Source organism: Acipenser ruthenus, chromosome 19 (genome assembly GCF_902713425.1).
Source record: "Acipenser ruthenus chromosome 19, fAciRut3.2 maternal haplotype, whole genome shotgun sequence".
NCBI lineage: Eukaryota > Metazoa > Chordata > Actinopteri > Acipenseriformes > Acipenseridae > Acipenser > Acipenser ruthenus.
This window is the reverse complement of record NC_081207.1, coordinates 8,337,952-8,353,029: the sequence shown is the minus strand read 5'-3', so window position 1 is coordinate 8,353,029 and position 15,078 is coordinate 8,337,952. Positions and strand designations below refer to the sequence as shown.

The 15,078-nt window shown below is 41.3% G+C and overlaps 1 protein-coding gene across 1 annotated transcript in view; it reads left to right on the top strand.

The window, feature by feature from the left end:
• LOC117424597 (dynein axonemal heavy chain 9-like) overlaps window positions 1-14,785 on the top strand; it is a 138,722-nt gene extending 123,937 nt beyond the window's left edge. Inside the window, exons 67-69 of the mRNA XM_034041106.3 lie at window positions 708-890; window positions 3,922-4,311; window positions 13,542-14,785. Of these exons, the coding sequence (XP_033896997.3) occupies window positions 708-890; window positions 3,922-4,311; window positions 13,542-13,769 (801 nt within the window). The 3' untranslated portion in view covers window positions 13,770-14,785. The remainder of the gene's footprint in view (window positions 1-707; window positions 891-3,921; window positions 4,312-13,541) is intronic.
• The last annotated feature ends 293 nt before the right edge of the window (window positions 14,786-15,078 follow it).

The window sequence follows — 15,078 nt, the reverse complement described above, 5'->3', positions numbered from 1 at the left end:
ATCTTCTTATCTGACTGATAGCTGTGCTGTTGTAATTCTGGCATCTCCTTACTGGTCTTCATTTTAGTTTTTCTGCCACTAAATGGTTCTTTTACCTCATCAATTTCTAAAATCTTCAGAGCCGTCACTCTTATAAGCGATGCAGTGTGGTATCCTGATCAGTAATAGGATAAAACAAGCGAGGAGTGTGGCAGCTCCTTATTATACTGCCTTGTGACTTAGAATCAAACCACTTATTACACAGATCCTTTATGAGCTGTTTCAATGGCCTATTCAAAGGTGTCCTTATCCACATCACGTATTTCAATAAATTATAGGAGAAGCGTGTTCTTCATTCCGTTTGGGTTCAAATTGCCATGAATCTCCTAGATTGACTACACTCATTTCAAACTATCGGTTTCCATTAACCTGCTACCGAAATCATGAATTATTTCTGCAATAGCCCTTCTTAAGCTGCCTTCAGCAAGTGCCACTTAACATTCATTGTAGTAGACGCCTGCTCTTAAAACCGCACTTTTGGTTGCAATAGTCATTAAGTGTTGTCATACACAACTGTGACATGGGGAAGGGGGACATGGATCACCTTCAAGAAAGGCAATCTCAGTAGTCACGGCCAGGCGGAGTTCTGTTTTAATATGCAGAGAGCCGTCAAAGACTGGGATTGCTGGCTTCCTCAGAGAATGCTCTTTTCTCCCTTTCCCCTGCAGGTGAAGGCTGTTTTGGATGACATTATGGAGAAGCTGCCAGATGATTTTAACATCCCTGAGCTGATGGGCAAGGTGGAAGAGAGGACACCTTACATTGTGGTTGCCATCCAGGAGTGCGAGCGCATGAACATGCTTACCCGGGAGATCAAGCGCTCCCTCAAAGAGCTCAACCTGGGGCTGAAGGTAAAGTAAAGGGGAGTTGGGGATGTCTAAAGCTAAACACAAAACCACTTTGTAGATTGGAACTTGGTTTCAGAAGTCTAGGTTTCAGGCCATTGCATGACACACAAGGGGAGACTTGGGGGTTTGATGCAGCAAAGTTGCCTGAAACTAGGTCTCCCAGTCTCCTGGTCTCCTGGAACCAGGTTTCAAGCCACTGTTCCTGAAAATGTGTCTTTTGTGTTCTCCATTATATACTGGTGAACAAAAATACAATATATTCTCCATTTGTTTTGTTTTCTGCAGACGCTGTTTATAAAGTAAAAACTTATTCGCACCTTGATAAATAACTCATTAGATTTGTTTGTGGCGCACAGCAGATCTGGTGATTTTTCATTTGCTAAACAAGTGTCACCCAATTAAATGCATTACTGGGAAAGATGCATGAACCTGTCTATGCTATAAAGCATTATTACAGTGTAAATAATGTAGCTGTTCAAGCAAAGATGTTTCATCGTTGACAAGGTAGTCGATAACCTAATAAAGGCATCAGAAAGCACCAATATTTCTGATAGGTACAAATTATAAACCTGATTGAATATTGGATACTGGCCATTCAGGATGAAGGCGTGTCAGTCTGTTGCACAATGGTATTGGAGTCTACCACCGTAATCTGAAGCACAAAACAAGGATGTTTGATAATACAGTTAAGGGATAGGACTGTTTTTCACTAAATTGGATTTCAGTACTCTTCTTATCTCTCCAATTGCTTTAACTGGCTTCTGTGCTGCTTTTATAAAGTTAATAGGGTACCCGCAGTACAGGTAGAACCACAAGCAGGCTGGTTTGTAACCAAAAGCCATTATCTTGAAAAGTATACCAGTAGTATAGTAACAATAAGGTTTATATATATATATGAACTGATGCCGAAATCGGGCAGTTTGCGAAGTGCTCAGCTGCGATGGGCAGATGCTGAATTAGCATCGAATTTTATGTCTTTTCGTCATCTGCCCGGGCAGTTCGTCAACTGCCCACAACCACCCAGGCTGATGCCAGTATACTACTAATAGAGAGTGAATTACCTCTGTTGCCTTTAAGCATAAAAGTGCACCCATTGCCATGTTTATTTAAATAACTTAAATACTTTCTGACAATGCTAGTTGAGAGCAGTGGTACTCAACAAAATATCAATGCACAAGGTTATTTTCATTGTGGCTTAGATATAGAGGTTAGAGTAATGCAACACTATTTTATTGTATTCTTATTGCAGTAGTGCAATATAGATCTCTGTGCAGAATTCCGTTGAATGAGAGATCAATCAATATCAGCAAGAGACTAATAATCACAGTTTAAACATGTAAAAGCCACCCAGTTAAATATAGTTACCTGAAGCTCAGGAAGAAGGCAGTGCCAAACAACTCATTTATCATAGCAATATTAATCTGGAATAGAGAGGAAGTGCTGCACGAATGAATGAAAGATGTCGCCAGTGAAGTTTGACCAGGACGCGGCTTCATGGAAATTAAAGTTTAAAAGCATGATGTGGTAGATATTTTTACATAACTGACCTTCCGTATCTTTGCCTGTTTTATGATCTCTCATTCAAACAAAGCAAAACTGCAGTAAGAATACAATAAAACATTGTTGCATTTCAGTCTTACCGCCCCCACCCCACCCCCACCCCGTATCTAATCCATGATGTAACCTGTGGATTGATATTTTGTTGAGTTCCGTTGCTCTAAACTGCATTGTCAGAAAGTATTTAAGCGGTGCGCTTTTGCCAGAGGTAATTCACTCGCTATTAGTAGTATACTGTACCTGTTAAAAATCCGGGTGGTTGTGGGCAGTTGACGAACTGCCCGGGCAGATGACAAAATTACATAAAATTTGATGATAATTTGGCATCTGCCCAACGCAGCTGGGCACTTCATGAACTGCCCGGGCATTTCGGCAACTCCCTGATTTCGGCACCGGTCCATAACATAAATATAATTTGTTTCAATGTGATACTGAAATAAACAATACGGTTTATAATAGTGTATATGCCCTCCGTGTTGGTCTTTACTGACAGATAATGACATTCAAGAGTTGTTTAGTGTCAACTAGCCCTGCAGGTCATTAACTGCCAGTAAAGGACTTCCACATCAGTGTAATTCCGTTGTTTTCAAGACGTTTTCGCATTGTTTTAGTTTGGCTTTGGTCTGGCTTTCACCCACTCCCTCCTGTAAATTGCATAGCTGCTGTCCTCAATTAATAAAGTTACTTTGATTGATAACAATTTCATTGTCTTGTGCTAATCTTTTTTTTGTGGCATATTTCTAAAATAGAATATGAATCTTGCATGAACTATAAACTTCTGCATAAGTAAAATGCACAAAATAAGTTTACGAAATCTCCAGTTACCACATATTGAAGCCAAGAACAGTGTGTGTGCAGTTTCTATTGCCAGCATGGGTATGTTTGTCTTGGCATCTATAAACAGTTAATGAGGTTGGTGTGATAAATGAAAATCTATCAGTCAGGGAAATACACTGAAAAGGGGACAGGTTTCAGAGTCATTGTAAACTACAAAATGGACAATGGAATGAGCTATTGCTGCAACACATTTTTTTTGCAAAAGGTAATTTCAAAGAGCAGGCTTTTTACCAAAGTGATGTGTCCATTTTTTTTCTGAGCACTTAAAAATGTTGCAGTTTAAAGAGCTTTTGAGATAGTGGTATTTGCTTATTCACAGGAGCTGCCAGTAGCTTTTGACAGATTTTTTTTTTGTTCTTGAATTTTTTTTTTTTTTTATCTAATTCTGACTTTTTTGTGTGACTTAATATTACCAGACTGCTTTGTGTATAGATTAAAAAAACAACCTTTGTAAATCTGGATCTTGGAAGTCTTGGCTACAGTCAGGAAACAAAAACTTGTTAACACTATTTAAACTCATCCTCTCTCCATAAACCTATACTTTACTACTTGTAATTAAATACTTACCTGTATTTAGGATACATGTTACTATTGATCACCACTAAGATATCTGACCATTTTTTGTTTCATTTTCTTTCAGGGTGAACTAACAATGACCAGCGATATGGAAAACTTACAGAATGCCATTTTCCTGGACCAAGTGCCAGAGTCTTGGACCAAACGGGCATACCCTTCTATGGCTGGACTGGCAGGCTGGTTTGTCGACCTCCTCAGCCGGATCAAGGAGCTGGAAACCTGGACCTCAGACTTTGCTCTCCCATCCGTAGTGTGGCTCGCAGGCTTCTTTAATCCTCAGTCCTTCCTTACAGCCATCATGCAGTCCATGGCGAGAAAGAACGAATGGCCCCTGGACAAAATGTGCCTGCAGTGTGACGTCACGAAAAAGAACCGAGAGGATTTCAGTAGCCCCCCGCGAGAGGGGGCCTATGTGCATGGCCTGTTCATGGAGGGAGCTCGGTGGGACACTCAGGTAGGTCCATTTAATGATTATCTGAGGTACTATAATAACAAGATGGAAATGGAATGGCTCACATGCTGCGACCTGGGCTGGCTTAGTATCGATTCCATTAAAAGATTCATAGGAGCCACCAGTTTACACTTGAGGAGCGCTCTGATCCAGCTCTGAACCTGTATGCGCGCATGTAGCCCCTGAGCTAAACTGCGTGACCTCAGACATTGCATCTCCATGACGACCTCTCTATACACAGGACGAAAAGTTTATACAGACGTACATTGCGATTTCCAGAGTTAACAAATGGTTTCAATCCTTTTTCTTTTTATAGATAACACGACCCTTATTTGATCACTTATGTAGTCCCATTTATATTACACGCATTTATAAAACAAAACACTTTCTAGTTACTAGCATTTGTAATATTCACCTTAAACATAACATAAATGACATGCCCATCATATGGTTGTTTATTTCTTGCAGGTTGTTAAAATGCACTTTGTTTTTTATACCATTGCAAATAACAACTGAATTACAAAATCTTTTGCAAAGTCACAGAAATACAACACAGTATCCCTTTCAGAACCTCAACTAACATTTTATTTCTTTCAATGCTTTTACATTTAACTGTTTTAGTCAGATTAGCATAAATTATACATATTTTATTAGGTCTACTAAGTGTAATTTTACAGTAACTTTTCTTTTTTACTCAAACTTCTAGCATCAGCTTTTCGCTTAGGATGCATTAAAAAAAAAAAAAAAGGTTTGGTTTAGGGTACGCAGGCTCAGTAATTCATATATCTGCTAGTAGTGGCACCAGCTCCTTTCATCAACAAACCTAAAAGAGAAAACAGACCTAGACATCTGAACACCCTGACTAAGTATAATTTCATTTAAGTTTTATCTTTTGTCGGTATTTTTTAGTTTGGAATTTTATACAAGTTTCGATGATGTTTTAGTTTGGGGAAATCATAACAGTCGCAACAGTGTGTCCTACGTAAGCATGTTTGACACTCAAGGATTTCAGACCCGGATAAATGTTAGATAAGCGATTGAACACATTTTCATTAATACACATTCCATTCCGAGGACGCAAAACATGGTGTTCCATGTAAAAAGAAAATACCTGCAATTGGCTGTTTGTGTCTCCTTCATGTGTCATCACACATACAATGCCTCAATAGACAGACACAGGGCTACAGTTCTATTGTATCATTGCATAATAGAATCTGCAGGCTCCATAGGACAGTTTAGTCTGCTTGAGGTCTCTTCACTAGCAGCTGGAGGAAGAGTGTGTTTAATTAAAAAATAACCCGATTGAACCGACATTTGAAAAAGCTGAATTCCAGCTGTGTCTTAATCAAACACAACCTCCGAGTACCCCCACTGATTGCAAATACAAGGCAGGTGTCTGTGGACAATTACAAAACTCTTCTCAAAAACACCCAGCTGTTTAATGGTAGCTGCAAGGTTATATGTGTTGAATTGGGGCTGATGGGGTCAGCAGACCACAGTAAGTAAGAACTTATTTAGAGAGGTTGCCTTGTCATGAATGTACAAAAAAAACAACACAAAGCATAAACAGCTTATGATCTGTCAGAATTGCCTGGATTTTCTTGCATAGGATTTGTTGCAAGAAGTTAATCCACATGCTTTAAGTGTAGGTTATGGGGATATACTTTTTTCACTGTTTGCGCCTGATTAATTGAGCTATGTCTTGAAGAGATTGAGATACATTTGTCAGTTAATTTTGAAGATTATTTTAGTGTTACTACATATTCTACCATTCTAGTACCCCTTTCACACAGACGAGTTATGACGGCTCAGAACCGGCACTGATGCAGCATTTTGGTCTGAATTGCCTATGCCGTCACAGAGCTGCCATATTTTATGCCGTCTATGAACCACCTCGCAAGGTGGTTCAGAGACGGCACTGAACCGTCTCAACTCCTGTGTAAAATGCTATGCCGGCACTGAAGCGCTGTCGTGGCTGTGGATTGAAAGTCAACATCCCATGTGACTGTATGCCGGACATGTTGGGTATTTTTGTCGTCGTTGTTACACGCTTTCATTTTTTTTTTTTTTTAAATACAATGGCTGATCAAGAATGAGGTAGTAATTGGAGACAGGAAGAAGTTAAGGAATTGTTAACTTTACAATTCTAGGAGTGGCAGCTACTAAACAGATGCAGCACTTTTGAACTGGGAATGCAGAAGAAACTCAAAGCGAGCAATAGGCTGCTAAATATATATATATATATATATATATATATATATCGCGTTCAGCATTTAATAAACAGAACAGAAAATAAAAGGTTGGAACAGACAAAAACACTGGACACGGCACTACACGCCAAAATAAACAGACAGACAAAACGACTAGACACTAACACACAGGTGAAACGGAGACGAACAAACACGGTGAGAATACACTAATACACTTATTATATTTATAATTACGCTGACGATTTTACTCCTTCTCTCTCACCCGTTCTCCACTCTCTGAACACCTAACCCTGACTGACTAAAAATGTGCCTATTTATACTGTTGTGCTGGGATTCAATTACTAATTAATTATTCACTTGAATCCCAGCACGTGAATTAATTCTGTGCAACCCCGTGCTCACATATTACATTTAACCAGCACGTGAAGTGATTTGTGCCCTCCTCGTGCCTACATACAAATATACACTTTTTAAATACACGTGAAACACAGACCCGTTTATATCCCGTGTACCAATGACTATACACCAACATTTACACACGCAACATACACACAAATGCACACAGGGACGGGGCACATTGCCACATATACCCCCCCTTGTGCGCAGCACACATGGCCTCAACGGCCACCTCCCCCCTTAAAAACCCAGCAGTCCAGGACAAAGTCTCGGGCTGGGAAGGGAGGCTTCAGTGGGCCCATGGCTGGCCATGCTGTCAGCACCCCTGCCGGTAGTGGCACGGCTGACAGCCTGTTGGTCCCGTCCTGCAGCGAAAAAGCTGCGGGGGGCAGGTGGTCCCCCGACCTCCCCCTTCTTCGTAGCCGGCAGCTCCCTCCTGTGGGGCTCCGGCCACAAGAACTCCTGCAGCGAAACTGCTGCTGGGGAAAGTTGTCTCCAGACCTCCTCCCCCTTCTTCGTGGCCGGCAGCTCCCCTTTCTGGGGCTCCGGCCACCGTACTCCCTGCGGAGGTACGGGCAGCAGAGGCAGCTCCTGCTCCTCTGCTCCGGGCGGTGGTGGAACCAGCAGGCATTCACCCTCTGCTGGTGGAGGTGGGAGGGGCAAGCAGTCCTCCCACTGCGGTGGAGGTGGCGGAGGTAGAGGCGATGGGGCTGATGCTGGCCACTCAGAGGGAGGCTGTGGCGGCTGGGCATGTGCGCGCCGTGCTGCCTTCAGCAGCATAGCTAGAGGCTGCTGGGGGACACCAGCATCCTGCCCTTCTCCCCCCCAAAAATTTTCAGGGGGTTGAGCCTGTAACTCCTCCCCTTCTGGCTCTTGGGACGGCACCAGCAGGTATTCACCCTCTGCTGGTGGAGGTGGGACCAGCAGGCATTCTCCCTCTGCTGGCAGCTTGGGTCCTACGGCTGTGGAAGCCCCGACTTCCCTCTTTTTGGGCTGTGGATGCACCGACTCCTCCCTTTTGGGCTGTGGACGCACCGACTCCTCCCTTTTGGGCTGTGGACGCACCGACTCCTCCCTTTTGGGCTGTGGACGCACCGACTCCTCCCTTTTGGGCTGTGGACGCACCGACTCCTCCCTTTTGGGCTGTGGACGTTCGGGCTCCCCCCCACTCAGGCGTAGGACGTTCGGGCTCCTCCCACTCAGGCGTAGGACGTTCGGGCTCCTCCCACTCAGGCGTAGGACGTTCGGGCTCCTCCCACTCAGGCGTAGGACGTTCGGGCTCCTCCCACTCAGGCGTAGGACGTTCGGGCTCCTCCCACTCAGGCGTAGGACGTTCGGGCTCCTCCCACTCAGGCGTAGGACGTTCGGGCTCCTCCCACTCAGGCGTAGGACGTTCGGGCTCCTCCCACTCAGGCGTAGGACGTTCGGGCTCCTCCCACTCAGGCGTAGGACATTCGGGCTCCTCCCATTTGGGCTGTGGACGCTCAGGCTCCTCCCGCTCGGGCTGTGGACGCTCAGGCTCCTCCCATTTGGGCTGTGGACGCTCAGGCTCCTCCCATTTGGGCTGTGGACGCTCAGGCTCCTCCCATTTGGGCTGTGGACGCTCAGGCTCCTCCCATTTGGGCTGTGGACGCTCAGGCTCCTCCCGCTTGGGCTGTGGACGCTCAGGCTCCTCCCGCTTGGGCTGTGGACGCTCAGGCTCCTCCCGCTTGGGCTGTGGACGCTCAGGCTCCTCCCGCTTGGGCTGTGGACGCTCAGGCTCCTCCCCATAACTGCGGAAGGGACAGTGGGCGAACAGGTGATCCTGGTCGCAGAGGAGGCACCCCGACGATGGCTTGTTACATCGCCGTGGATGCCTGGCCCTTAGGCGGCAATCCTCCTCCCTGTCCTTCACCTCTTTATCTGTCTCCCGCTTGGGCTGTGGAGGCAAAACCAGCAGGCATTCACCCTCTGCTGGTGGAGATGGGGACAGCAGGTACTCCTCTGCTGGTGGTCCTGCTACCTGGGCTGCTGTTCCGTTTATCGTTGCCTCCAGGTAGCTGAGGAGAAACTCCACACCTTCCTCCAAGGTGTTTGGGGTGTGTTCCTGCTGATAGGCCTCCCATCTCTCACTGTCCATCATCCACAGGGCCTGAACGACTATGGGCAGAGCCTGGGCCTCCAGCCCAGCATTCTCCAGGAACCAGTCCCGCCATTTTGTGGTGTCTTCTGCCATTATATATATATATATATATATATATATATATATATATTTTTTTTTAAACAAAACCCCTCCTGGTCTGACGCTTGGAGGCGCGGCTATCCCACGATGACACCACGTGTCACAAAGACGGCCAGAGTGGGTGGCGTCAGACCAGAGAGGAATACACAGACAGACGGTGGTGATGATGAGCTGAGTGCAATGGCTGCACTCAGCGTTTATTAACAAATAAAAGGTTTAACAGTACAAAAACACTGGACACGGCACTACACGCCAAAATAAACAGACAGACAAAACAACTAGACACTAACACACAGGTGAAACGGAGACGAACAAACACGGTGAGAATACACTTATTATATTTATAATTACGCTGACGATTTTACTCCTTCTCTCTCACCCGTTCTCCACTCTCTGAACACCTAACCCTGACTGACTAAAAATGTGCCTATTTATACTGTTGTGCTGGGATTCAATTACTAATTAATTATTCACTTGAATCCCAGCACGTGAATTAATTCTGTGCAACCCCGTGCTCACATATTACATTTAACCAGCACGTGAAGTGATTTGTGCCCTCCTCGTGCCTACATACAAATATACACTTTTTAAATACACGTGAAACACAGACCCGTTTATATCCCGTGTACCAATGACTATACACCAACATTTACACACGCAACATACACACAAATGCACACAGGGACGGGGCACATTGCCACAATAGGATACTAGATATACTAGCATATGGGTTGGTACATTTTTCAAATAAAAAGTTGGTTAACCATCCCTGCATTCACCAGTGCATATCCTCTCCTAAATATGACCCATGTAAGCGATAGGCAGAACAAAAGAAAACTGTGGAATGCACCGCCAAGGTGCTGAATTAGAACAGGAAATGGCATGGCCAAATGTAACATTTGACTTCTAAAATGGAAACTGTTATTTATATGCTTTAAATGTAGTAGTATTTACTACATCTTCTGTCATTAAGAGCTAGATTCTTAAAGGCATTTATGTTATTAGCATTATTTTTTGTCTGAAGGGGAAAAAAAACACCATTTACAATTTCAAAATGAAATAGAAAAAATGTCTCAAAAGACTACTCGTCAGCCCCGAAATCATTATTATTATTTATTTCTTAGCAGATGCCCTTATCCAGGGTGACTTACTATTGTTACAAGATATCACGTTATTTTTACATACAATTACCCATTTATACAGTTGTTTTTTTACTGGAGCAATCTAGGTAAAGTACCTTGCTCAAGGGTACAGCAGCAGTATCCCCCACTGGGGATTGAACCCACGATCCTCCTGTCAAGAGTCCAGAGCCCTAACCACTACTCCACACTGCTGCCCGGTTGTTGTTAATGACTGGTTTTGTAACTTTATTGCATGAGTAAAACTGTGCTAATGACTTTTTGGAGAAAATAGTTTTGAGAACCTAGTGTTTAGCATGCGTGTGCAGTCATTTTGCAGGCCTGGTAAAGCCCAGCCATTGACCAGGGGCATGTATTGTACAGTTTTGCAAAACTCAAACACAGAACTTTTTAATCCAACTTTGGGGGTCAGAAGGATGCAGTGGCAATACAATCTGTAAACAATTTGCTCAGGGCACTTTGCTGTCACCACAGTCAATTATCTATTAGGTAATGCCTGCTGTGGAGGGTATTAATGCTTCATTGTGACCTGGAACAGAAGAGATTATGTGGCGCTCTGCTTATGTAAGTAAGCATATAGTCCACAGAAAGCAGCAAAACTTGGCTGAGACCTCCACCTGCCACAATTACCTCAGATTGATGATTGGTAACTTTATCCCAGTCACCTTCATTGTGTAGAGCTTTGTATTGTCACCTAAGATGTAGGGCAAGTAGTCACAGGAAGAAAGTCAAGGTTGAATCTAAGAAAGTTCTTAAAGCTTTTCACTGAAATAACTAGCTCCCGATGGGTTCTGATGGACCAAATTCACTAATGAAGATGCCATGTGACCCACTTTATAAATTGCTCGAGTCACAACCTAAAGTTAACTTATTTACAAAAGCAAATACAAATGATAGATATTGAGCTGTAGAAAAATAAATATTATTAAGGAACAGTTTGTTTCAGTAACCTGTTCTCTTTGGAATCTGGAAGAAGGGTGTTTAGAAGCAACTCTTTGCCATTGCATCATCTTAATATACATCTGGATATGGTTAACACTCCAGTTATCAATATTATTAAAGCGTCAATTCAAGTACATTTTCCCACTTAACTCTTGTTCGTTTGAGCTGGCATATATCGTAAAGTGAGGCGACAGGATTTTGATTACTCTAGGACTTATTTATAGCCAAGAACATTTATTTAGGGCTGGCTTTATTGTAATGTCTGCATCATTCTGACTGCAGTTCTAACTGCTATGTAAGTATACTTGTTATGCCTCTTGTGTAGTATGCTGGAATTGATATCAGTTTCAAAACTAATAGTACACCAATTTTAACTTTCAATTTCTCCACCCATTCCTTCTGTCAAATTTCAAGTGCATATTTCTCAAAGTACTTGATATGTCCCTTAAGTAATCTAAAAAAATACAGACTTCTTTTAGGGTGTTATCTCCCAGGTAATTGCCAAGTTGATTTAAAAGTTATTTAAATGCAGATTTAATATATTTAGACATAATCTAATCAGTAGCCACAAATGATTTATGTAAGGCTGATGAGATAATATTGATCTTGCTAGGATAAATTAAATTGTATAGATTGTTATCAGATTCCAATTTCAGGTACCCATTGCCATCTGCTATACTAGAAGAACTATCAAGACATAGTATTACTTCATGTGATTTTTAGTTGTGTTGATGGTATTGAAGAGGGGTTTACAACATATGTCAGATTTTGATTAGATCTGTGAACACATACCTTGGTATTTAAGAAGCGGAGGAAACTGGATAAGGTACAAGATGCAGAATTGAAAATGAATCAAAAATTTGAATTTACAAATCCTTTAAATGTTTCATTAACTTCCATATGCTAATAAACAAGACATACCTAAAGCACAAAGTTACTGAACTTGTTACAACAACACATTGTATGTGTGAACCTTAAAGTACAGCAGTACTACAGTATTCTCAATATTGCAGTATTTTGGACCAAGTAACTGCAGCTGTATGTTTTGTGTTATGAATGATGCTTAACTGTGTTCATGGTATTTTATATATTGACTGTTGTAATTCAGGGAGTTTTAAAATCAGTCTCGCACCCTAACATGGTATAAATTGGAATGTTATGATGAAGCAGATTAAAGAAATACAGCAATATGGTCCATGACCATGTAGTGCAACAGTCGTTTTAGAAGCTGGCCAGTGTTCAGTTATGTAAGTGCATCTGTGCAATAGTACTGTAGGGTTTAACTGGCCTGTTCACAAACTATACAACTTTACTCCAACAATCCCAGCTGTGTGACAGATATCATTTTATGAAATGATGTACATTGCTTACTCCCCACATAAAATTAAAAGCTTTTTAATGACAGGGAACATTTGGTGAGAAATGAACTTTTTTGCTTGAAATCCATCTGCTAAAAATAATAAATCATCTTTAGACAGGAACAGAGCATGTATTGGATGTAACATCTGCTGCAGTTCTAGTATAGAAAAATGTACTGATTCTCCAGTGAAATGAACTGAACCATTTATCCAACACTGGCTGACAGCATTCACAGAAGTAGTTTTTATTCCACACATTTATAATAATAGATTTCCTAAGAATTCTGAAGTAAGAGTTAATTGTGCTCCCTTTATCGATAAATCAAAAACGAAGTTTTACTGAAATGTCCCAGAATACATGCTGAGCAGCTTTTGTATTGTATATCTTGCCCTAGACATTCTCTATAAACCTTTATCTAAAGTAAACACTGGTGGGCAAAATAAATGCCCATTAAAGATATACATAGGGCTTGGAGTTTTCAGGTTTTACTTTTGATCACATGAAGTCCCTTTTAAACTTATTTTGAGACGAAAAAGCGGACAGGGTCCAGTAGCTCACAGAGTATCAAGTATTATACAGTTGTTTCTCCATTCAAGCCAAACAATATCCTGTCATATTTCAAAACTGATTGCAAATGGATATCACAAGTTTAGTATTCGTAACATGTTGTCATAAAAGCTTTCTGTTCTGGAATCGTAAAAACATGCTATGTCAGGATTGTGCACATAGTGATGTATTTTTCTGATACTTTAATTCTGCTTTTACAACTGTTTTTTAGGACAGTTATGTATGGAGAGCCCTGTTTTAGAGAGATGAATAAAACAACTAGAATGTTATGAAAGTAGCAAAAGTAATTGATTCAAACCTCAAGTATGTTGTTGACCCATAGTATGACTTGCTATTTTACTGCTATGTCATATCATAATCTTTTTGCCCAACATTAATCCATGTTCCTCTTTCTTTTAGACTGGAATAATGGCAGATGCTCGACTGAAGGAATTGACACCACCCATGCCAGTCATTTTTATTAAAGCGATCCCAGTGGATAAACAGGAGACCCGCAATGTGTACCCCTGTCCAGTTTACAAGACAAGGCAGAGAGGGCCCACCTTCGTCTGGACCTTCAACTTGAAGACCAAAGAAAACCCTTCAAAATGGGCCTTAGCTGGGGTGGCACTTCTCCTGCAGATTTAAAGGAACACATTTGTTCTTGCCTTTAAAAAGTCCAGTAAAGCCTTTTTATATATGTTATTATTTTTTGTTTCACCATTTAGTTTGAGCAAAATTGGAAGCACAGTACATGCACTTTATTTTCTATACACACAGAGTTTATCATAATGCATTTTAGATATATTCTATTGCAGGATGAATTTGCATTTTTGTGTACAGTAATAAAATTTAATTTATAAACTCTGTTGTCTAATTGTGTGTTGCAAAAGTAGCTGCTCTACATATATAACTACACTCAGTGGTTCTGAGGAACATTACTAGAATGTAAGTCGAGTAGACAACTGTTTCGGCTAATGCCTTTGTCAGTGTGCAAATGTGGCTTGTTCTGTATTATTTATTGTAAGTGCAGTAGGACTTAGGAAAGGAGGAAAGCACGATCAATTTCCTTATGAAAGATTTGTATTATGCTATACAATGTTTTGAAGTTTAGTCCCCTTGAGAATATGAAAATCCATGATCTTGTTTCTAAATATTGTCATTACTCTTTAGGCAAATGCATTTAGTATGGAAAATTGCTATGGAAAGAAATGTCTCTGCAAGTCAAATCCTCTGTATTTTAACATGATATAAAGTGATATAACTATCTGAAATTTCTTGGTTGAATCAGATGGAAATAAAAATTAGCTGTCCTGTTTATTTATTCTGACATATATTATTTAAAAAAAACATAGTATAGGGTGCTGTGTAAGACACAAGCTGATTGTCACCCTGTAAGCCCACTCATGGCTAAGTCACTTGCGTGCAGCGGCGATTGTGTCGTACAGCACCCTATATGATATCCCAAATATATTGCATATGTTATGGTAATACATAACTTCAAATTGTATTCAGTGCCTAGATATAGATAGATATGTGTCTAGACCAGGACAGCTTTGGGATATAGTCTGAGGATCAACTGGTTTGATTTAATATTTAAAGCGGTATACCAGTGGGAATTTAAAGATTTAGAAAGTTGAGAAGTATATAGAGAGTAAATGGTAAATTTGTGCTAACAAACGTATTTTTTTTTTTTTTTTGACCTCTTATCTTTATTAACATTACTACTGGTGCCCAGTTTATTGTGCATTAATTCAGAATATGCAAATATTGCAAATCTATTGATATAGACTGCTGCATCCTAGTATCTTTGCTGTATTGTAAGTCAAATGGTTTTGTTGCAGTTAGACCATTGGAGTGATTTAGAACTACAACACACCAAGGTATTAAATACCAGGAACCAGCAACAACTATTGAGAAAGGTGTCTTGTGGGATGTACATCCATTTAGTCATTAA